At 43.6% G+C, this 8,754-nt stretch overlaps 1 protein-coding gene across 1 annotated transcript; it reads left to right on the top strand.

Moving 5' to 3' along the window:
• Positions 1 to 3,097: 3,097 nt before the first annotated feature.
• LOC135705668 (uncharacterized) lies at positions 3,098 to 8,491 on the top strand. The gene has a single exon (XM_065227415.1). It carries the CDS (start codon positions 4,596 to 4,598, stop codon positions 7,464 to 7,466), a length of 2,871 nt encoding a protein of 956 aa, XP_065083487.1. The 5' UTR covers positions 3,098 to 4,595; the 3' UTR covers positions 7,467 to 8,491.
• Positions 8,492 to 8,754: the final 263 nt, after the last annotated feature.

Here is an 8,754-nt window from a genome sequence, read left to right as displayed (position 1 = left end):
CGATTTATGGGAATGTGTACACAATTGTACACATTTAATCATTTTTTATTAATGAACTTGGTAGAAATGAAACCCAAGTTCATTAATAATTAGTGAAAGACGTACTGAAATTTGTTTGTTCTTTATAAAAATGAATATAAAACCTATTAGGTACATAGGGTGGCCAAAACTGGTACATCTACCCTATATGTTTCTTGAGCTTCTGAGGTAATGTCTAGAGAACATTAACTAGTTGTTTTATTTAATTTGTGCTGTAAAGTAAAATGTCATAAATAGTAGTAGATTTTTTTAAATGTTTGCACACTCTTTTATGAAAATAGACGAAGGCTACAAGCGATCTTTAACCATACATACGAAGTACGTTGTGATCATAACAAGTGTACTCCTAATAGCTACGATAAATATATATATTTTAAGATATGTTAAGATATTTTAATTAAATTTATGTGTTGGCCCAATGTCAGCCGCCATAAGGTTTTACATTGGTCTATTTTTTAATTAATTTTAGTAAAATGAGCTTTCAATTTCAATCAACCATTTTCATGACAGTCGTAAATATATCATTGATGAATATATTCACATGCTTAACATTGTTTTCCTTGCTAAAATGTGAACGTTGTTAGGTAGGGAACGATTTTTTTTAATTTTTTGAGCCCAATGTCACCTCCACGGTATCACTGAAACACTTACCAAACAAAATCTTAGACTATCCCATTTAGTTTAAGGCTAGTGTCAAAATGTTCCCCCGAAATTACATTTGAACACTACCCTGAAATGAAGGGGGATAACTTAAGGCTTCGTTGGATGTGTGGCTCAGAGATACTGATTTTTTTTTATTATCCTGAAATATTTTATTTGATGATGAAAATGTGTGTCAACCTGTTTGCCAATCGTTTTAAATACATGCGATGTTTGTGTGACTTACACACCTACACACTTGCTGACGACTACGCCGGAGCTGTCCTCATACGAAGCAATTAATTTTACTGATGTTACAATGAACAGCTAATATATAAAAAATCACCATTTTACCACATTCCATATAATTGCAGAGAAAAAGCAAGGCCTACTCGTTCAAATTTACACAGAAATCAGTTTTACGAATGTTCCAGATCTTATGACGGACCTTCTGGTGACTACTCAGAGCCATTGAACAGCTAGTGTATCTATAATTATCATTTTACTTCATTTCACATAGTTGCAGAGCAAAATCAAGGCCTGCTTTGATCAAATTTACGCAGCGATAAATTTTACGGATTTTCCGTATTTTCTGGACCACCTGGTGATAACTCGAAGCCAATGACCAGCGAATATATAAAATATCACTATTTTACTACATTCCATTTAGTTGCAGGGAACAAGCAAGGCCTGCTTTGATAAAATTTACACATAAATCAATTTTACGGATGTTACGGATCTTCTCACGAACCATCTGGTGACTACTCAGAGCCATTGAACAGCTAATGTATCTAAAATCACCATTTTACTACACTCCACATAGTTGCAGAGTAAAATCAAGGCCTACTTTGATCAAATTTACACAGCAATAAATTTATCAGATTTTCCGGATCTTCCAGCGGGTTATGTCGTGACCACTCGGAGCAATTGAACCGCTAATATAACAAAAATCACCATTTTACGACATTTCACGTAGTTGCAGAGCAAAATCAAGGCCTACTTTAATCAAATTTACGCAGCAATACATTTTACGGATGTTCCGGATCTTTCGGCGAGCCACTTGGAGCCAGTGAACAGCTAATATATAAAAAAAAAATCATAATTTTACTACATTATATACAGTTGCAATGAAAAATCAAGGCATACTTTGATGAAATTTACTTAGCAACCAATTTTACGGATGTTCCAGATCTTTCGGTGGGTCATCTGGTGACCATTTGGAGCCAATGACTAGCTAATATTTCAGAAATCACCATTTTACTGTATTCCATATAATTGCGGAGGAAAATCAAGGCCTACTTTGATCAAATTTACACAGCAATCAATTTTACGGATGTTCCGTATCTACCAGCGGACCATCTGGTGATAACTCGGAGCCATTGAACAGCTAACATATGAAAAATCACCATTTTACAACATTTCTCATTGTTGCAGAGAAAAATCAAGGCCTACTTTGATCGAATTTATGTAGCACTAAATTTTACGGATGTTTCGGATCTTCCGGCGGATCATCTGGTGACCACTTAGAGCCATTGAAACGCTTATGTATCCAAAATCATTAATTTACTACATTTCATATAGTTGCAGAGAATAATCAAGGCCTACTTTGATCAAAAATACATAATAATCCAGATTAAGGTTGATCCAGGTCATCGGAAGGCCTTCCGGTGGACGCTCAGTATTTAGAACCAGGTTATGGGTTGATTTTGTTAAAATATTAATCAGCACTACCCATAGATGCCTGTTGCTGTGGATTTTCAGCACCACCTTGATGTAGACGACTGGTACCTTTTCTCCCCCCGATGGCCTCTCGGAAACCCGGAATAAAACCGGAACCACTTGGCCAATCTGTTCCAATTTTTAGTAGACCAAAATTTCGAACATTTTTCTACTCACTGTGAAAATTTCAACCAATTTCATGGTTAAACAAAAAAGTTATACCTATGCAAACATTGCTATTCGTATACCTGTTCGTAAAAATAAAAACTGCACAAGCGCGTTAGGCCCTCCCCAGAAGTGAAGCAGGTGGTGTTCTTTTGAAACGCTAATAACTTTTCGGAGGTAACTTGGATTCACATCCGGTCTTGAGCCCAATACTTCAAAGGTGCTACATTTTGTACACGAAGAAAATCCACCTTGAGCCGCGAATGTGAAAGTGGCTCGCTCCCCCATACATTTTGTCGATTTTCCCCATACAAACTTCAAGCCGTTTGAGCGAGGGGTTCCCGTGAACCAAATGACTTCAAATTTTGGCAGGGTGTTTCTGACCCCCAAAACTACCATTCCAGAGGGTAGCGTTTGAAATCCCAGATTTGACCTATTTTGAAACAGTCTAATAGACAATTTTCTATTTATATCGTATTTTTTAAAACATCGACTTCTTATAATTAATGAAAAAAAAATAAAACTTGATTAGTGCGAAATCATATAATATGTCACTGCTTTTGTCCCACCATGCCGAATACAAAACGAAATCATCACACTGATAAGCAATTTTCCCCTTTTCCTGGAAACTGGTAACTCATTGGGAAAACACCCGAACACTCACCGTCGACTGCACGACGAGTGAACCGTGCTGCTGCAACTCCGACACTATCCTCCGAGGGCTTTTTCGTCCTCCGACGACGGTCAGTCACAGTTGAGCCACAATCCGAACCGGTAACGAAAATTCAACAATCAGCACCACTCTCTCACCACGTAGAACAACCAACCATCAATCTCTTGAATTTGTACCTTCAGTGCTTGGATTGGATAACACAGAGCAGCGAAAAAGGACAACCGTGGGCTCGCACACAAACATACCCGCGCGGTGTCGTCGTCGCTGTCGCGCGCCGCGTGCAACCATAGTCTAATTGAAAAGTGGAAAATGTTGTCGATGGTTTTCCGTTGTCGTAGTGGTCGTTCTCGTCGGTCTAGTCGGCGGGAAGTGGTACATACACCTGGCGGAGGATACAAACGCTAGGGCACCGACCGGTGGCACAGTTACTTCCTTTGTAGTTGAATAGTTCATCGAGTTTTGATTGAGGATTTAAGCTCCTGGAAATTTCTCCAATTTTAGAAAACAAGAAAGCATATTGGAAGTTGTAATTCTGGAATGTTTTGAAAACAATGTGTACGAATCGCAGCGAATGGAAGAAGGCTGGTGTGGTGATTTAGTGAATTCCATTATATAATGCCCTTTGGTACCACCACAGTGCAGTGTTGGCGTCTGTGTGTGCGGGGGATTGTGAGCCCTGACTGTGAGGAAAAGCGACACGGAGAGGTGTGATATGGTAACCGATGAACTCGGTACGTGACTTCGCAGTAACTGGAACGATACGCAAAGCCAAGGATCCGAATAGCAAAAGGAGATGTGAGTGAACCCGAAAGGATCTAACGTGTCGCTTTGAAGTACAGCAAGCTGGTTCGGTCGGTTGAGTGTTGTGACGACCGCTGATGCCAGTAGAAGGAGGAAGTAGCTTTTCAACTGTGGAATAAAAACGTAGATAGGAAAATAGTGTCTGTGTGTGCCTGGAATTTTGAATGTGGAATTAAAAATAGACCAAGTCGCGCTTTGTTCTCACCGGGATACGGAGCGTGGATAATGAGCGTAATGGAAGTTTGCTGATTGGAATTCGAATCAAAAGTGCAGGGCGAAGAATTCCCCGGAATAAAGCTGCGTGACTACGTTCTTTTAAAAAAGAGAGGTAGAAGTGTTTTGTAACTTTATTCGTCGGAGCGTGGGAGCCACATCGGGTGTGAAAAATAATTGCAATCGATAAAACCAACTGAAGGCAAGCGTCGCGTGTGGTCGGCTAGAGTGTGTGCGGTGCGTATGTGTTTCTCGGGACGAATCGAGTGTATTATGATGGTAGAGCAATTACCAACCACAACAGAAGAAAAGGCGTCAACAACCCATCGATCGTGGATTGAATATCATGCTCACAGAGCATCACCAGCCAGAGCAGCCGAAACACGAAGGAGGTGCCGCAACTACAACACTTCGCAAAGCCCTAATCAAGCACGGTCGCAAACTCACGCGGAATCAGTTTTGTTCATCGCAAGATAATTTGGGAGCTTCCGAGTATCGCAAGGATCGACGCGTCCATGGGCTGCAGCTACCATTGCATCCACTTCAGCTAGTCGGTTGGTTTGCGTTGATTCTGTTCGGTTACTCGACCTTTGCCGTGCTGATACCGGCTCTCAAGCCCTCGGTACAGGAACCGCTGTACTATCTGCTAGCTGCACTCTATCTGTTCCATCTGGTATCCCATCTGGCAGCACTGCTGCTCGATCCGGCCGACGTAGAGCTTCGTCGGAAGAGCACTCGAACGGTGGTGCCCGAGTTCGACCGCAGTAAGCATTCGCACGTGATTGAGAACGGACGGTGCCATCTGTGCAACATCAAAACCAGCAGCCAACGAACCAAGCACTGTAGCGTTTGCAATAAGTGCGTCGGTACGTTCGATCACCATTGCAAATGGTTAAATCACTGTGTCGGCGGTCGAAACTATGCGGCATTCCTTATGTGCGTGGTGAGTGCTGTCATCGCGGCGTTGGTCATTCTGGCCGCGGCTGTCGTCGAAATCGTCTTGTACCATGTACAGCCCGATTGGCTTAATTTGGCCTGGTTTGGTTTCGCGAACGATACGGCTACTGCCGGTACCACCATCGCCGACTCTGCTGCGGATCAAACGGATCCGGATCTACAGAACACTAACACTTCACTACCGACACTCTTGGAAAACATCACAAGCTCTGCTCAGGATTTGCTACTGAATCAAACATTCTTCAATGATACGACGACGGAGAATGTCACCGATTCGACGGAATCGACAGCCGAAAAAGCTCTGGAATCCACCGGAATCAGCGTCAACAACACCATATTCCTGGTGTTCATCGGATTCCTGGGAATCCTGGCTGCGATAGCAGCGGGCCTGCTCATACATCTCTGCTTCTTTCATGTCTACATTTCGTTCCTCGGTCTCACCACCTACGAGTACATCCGCAACAATCGTCAAAATGTGATGACCAATCTGCCAACGATCGCTCAGAACGCACGACACCTCGCAAACGGCCCATCAACAACCACTACATCTACCGCAGGCACAACCTCCAAGCTGAGCATATTCACCACCAACTGTACCAAACCGAATCACCTTCCCGAGCTATACGTCTGTTCCTCGATCAACCCCTCGGTCCTGCCGGTGTCGGGCACTTTGAACGACCTGAACCGCCAACGACCTCGTACCTTGCATTGCTGTGATAATTCGAAAGAATGTACCAACAACATCACCTCGGCAGGACTCCGGAACCTGGATGCGGTCTCGTTGGCTACGGCCACTACCAGCACATCGACTGCTTCTCACCAGAAAGCAGCTTTCTACATGTGTTCAATGCTGGAAGAACGGAACGTTGCCACTGTCAAAGGACATTCCCGTGAAAAGTGTGAATCACGGACGTTCCACTGTTGTTCCCAGTTGCGGCAAACCATCAACGGAGATGACTTTGAGACTACCACCACGGCGGAGTCGTACGTCCACTACAGCGAACAGTGCACGTTCTGTAGCTTTAAGGTCAAGCCTCCTCCGGAAAGCACGGTGGTGGACAAGAGCGACCAGATAACTGCTGCCGCCCTTCAGGAGAAGCGATGTTGCGTCAAATCTCTCACTAAGCACCATCGGTGGAAGAGGAAATGGAACTGTTGTTCCAACGTTCCGGACAGTCCGGACGTTCCAGGAGACCCGCTGAGGTCGATATCGGCTGTAGTCCAGCAACAGATCTCTGCGCCAACTTTCCCGGAGATTACCAACGTAGTTGAACATAATCATTTGCATCAGCAGCAGCAACAGCTGAATCTCTACGAACTGACAAATAATGAAAATCGTGCCAATAACAATAGGAATAATAACTGTGTTAGCAACAATAACAGTAGCACTAGTACCGGTAGCAGTAACAGTAGCCGAAATGGATTCCACGACAACAACAGTCTGATGACGTCGTCAGTTGGCGAGCACAATGCCATCAACAACAACTACACCAGCATGAGTTCGACGAGCAACGGTAACAACAATCGCATCCTGAACGATGCCAACGGGAACGATGTAAGTCTGATGCCCAACAGTGTTTCTCCGGTACCGAAGCGTCCTCGAGCGCGCCTCGTTCGCCCATGGCCAGTGGTCCGTCTGCGGCACATGATGCGAATGATCGATCGCTACCGCCGACCACGTTGTAGACCTGGTCTCAATCCGGCATCTACCAACACCAACACTTCCGTCGCATCAGCTTCCTGTGTTAAACAGAACCAGGTACGACCGCTCTCGACCACCGAGTGTTCCACTGTGGTAACCGCAGGAATGTCCGCCTGCGGACCGGGATCGCCTTCCGTCCAGCATCATCATGGCACCATTCGCGCGGAAGTTCCGCCAACGATGCCAGCTCTGCCACCACCGGCACGACGCAAGCTCAAGAATACCACCGATGACCTGCAGCAGCTGGCCGATACGTTAGTCTTCGTCCAGCATCAACAACAACAGCAACAACAACCGACAACGATCCGAATACCGGTCCATCCACCATCGTCGTCATCGTACCGGCGCAACCGACGCAAGAACGTAATACGTAATCGCAGCCCGACGCTGTCGCCAATCCACGAATCCGGCCTGTCGAATCCGACCTCGCCGCAGCCCTGTCGGCACTCGTGCTCCGCTAGCATATCGTCCCTAACGTCGCCCGTCGCTAGCATTTGCTCCGGCGGTGGAAGTGCCGTAGCCGGTGGTCCTACAACCTCTGTAGATAGATCTCCCTAGAAGACTAGTTCGTGTGTACGTGTTTCCCCCTCGTTTCCTGTAACACTTTCCGCGCAACGCCGTATACCGTACTATGCTATCCGGGTATCATCAACTATGCCACTTCTTCGCGACAACTATTTCTCCTTACTCGACTTCTTATATCACAAGTGTTGAAATAATTGAATTGTTATGTACAATATTGTAGCTAAGCAAATTACAAAAAAAAAAATGAAATGTGAGATCAGTATTTGTGAAACAACGAAATTAAAATTTCTAAAACCTAGTGGAAGAAGATTTTTTGGAAAATAAAGTTTTTACTTTTTGGTGGAGATGGACATCTCCCTATTTAGCGGAAGTGAATAAATCCGACGACGAGGAGGACGTAGTAGGAGAAAAACAAACCAATATATCTAAATTAGTGTTAGTTAAACCGAATCGTGATTGTACGGCACACAGAATAAAAGCTGAAGATTTAGAACGAGCAGTTGAAGAAGAAGAAGAAGAAGAAGAAGATAGTGGAGGAGTAGAAATTGGTGCACACACATAGAAGCAAGTGGAAGATTATTATATATTTGTTTTATAATGCAGAGAAGAAATGGTTTTAAAGAAAGGCAAAATATATAGAAATAAAATATTTGTTTCTAGACGGAGTGAAAATTCCAAACAGAAAAAAAACAACGATTGTTGGGAATGTGTTGTAATTTCAAGAGAAATCGACATGCTTATCTCTAATTCTGGATCCGGGGGCAGAGTCGTCGCTTGCACGGTGGCATTTAATGATAAAATTGGTCTAATTTATCTATTTTTATCTGGCGCACTAATCATGGAGGGTGTTCGACGGCACATAATAATGGATGTGCTTTCCCTACCGTCTGCTGTTGTATCGCAAAACGTGGTTGGGGTTGGTTCTTTTTTTAGGATACGGTTTTGTGGAAAGTGGAGCAGCGGTGGTGAGGCGGGATGATAGAGTGTTTTTCCAAACAGACATTTATGTTGATTGCCTTTAAAATGGAGCTTTGCGTGACCATAAGGTACATTCGGAACTTGAGACGCGGTGACTAGTTATGCTTGTTGGTTATATCTCTTCATTCGTTGCTTTTGAAAATGCATACTAATTGTATTGATAGTTCCAGTCAGGGTGCCTTCCATTCATTTTGACTAAAAAAATGTTTTAGGAAATTATGGAATAATACGATATTATGATGGTATTTTGTATGTGTAAGGCACAAGACAAACTTTTAAAGTTTGTGTTTGACACATAAAACCTGCACATTTAGCTTTGACAGAGCCACAATGAGCGATTTTC

Source organism: Ochlerotatus camptorhynchus, unplaced genomic scaffold, assembly GCF_037179485.1.
Source record: "Ochlerotatus camptorhynchus isolate MF236.1 unplaced genomic scaffold, CSIRO-AGI_Acam_v1.1 ptg000274l, whole genome shotgun sequence".
NCBI lineage: Eukaryota > Metazoa > Arthropoda > Insecta > Diptera > Culicidae > Ochlerotatus > Ochlerotatus camptorhynchus.
This window is presented reverse-complemented; position numbering and strand designations above follow the sequence as displayed.

Bases quoted from the DNA above. Each gene is read 5' to 3' on its own strand.
- LOC135705668 (XM_065227415.1), top strand. From the start codon at position 4,596: ATGCTCACAGAGCATCACCAGCCAGAGCAGCCGAAACACGAAGGAGGT.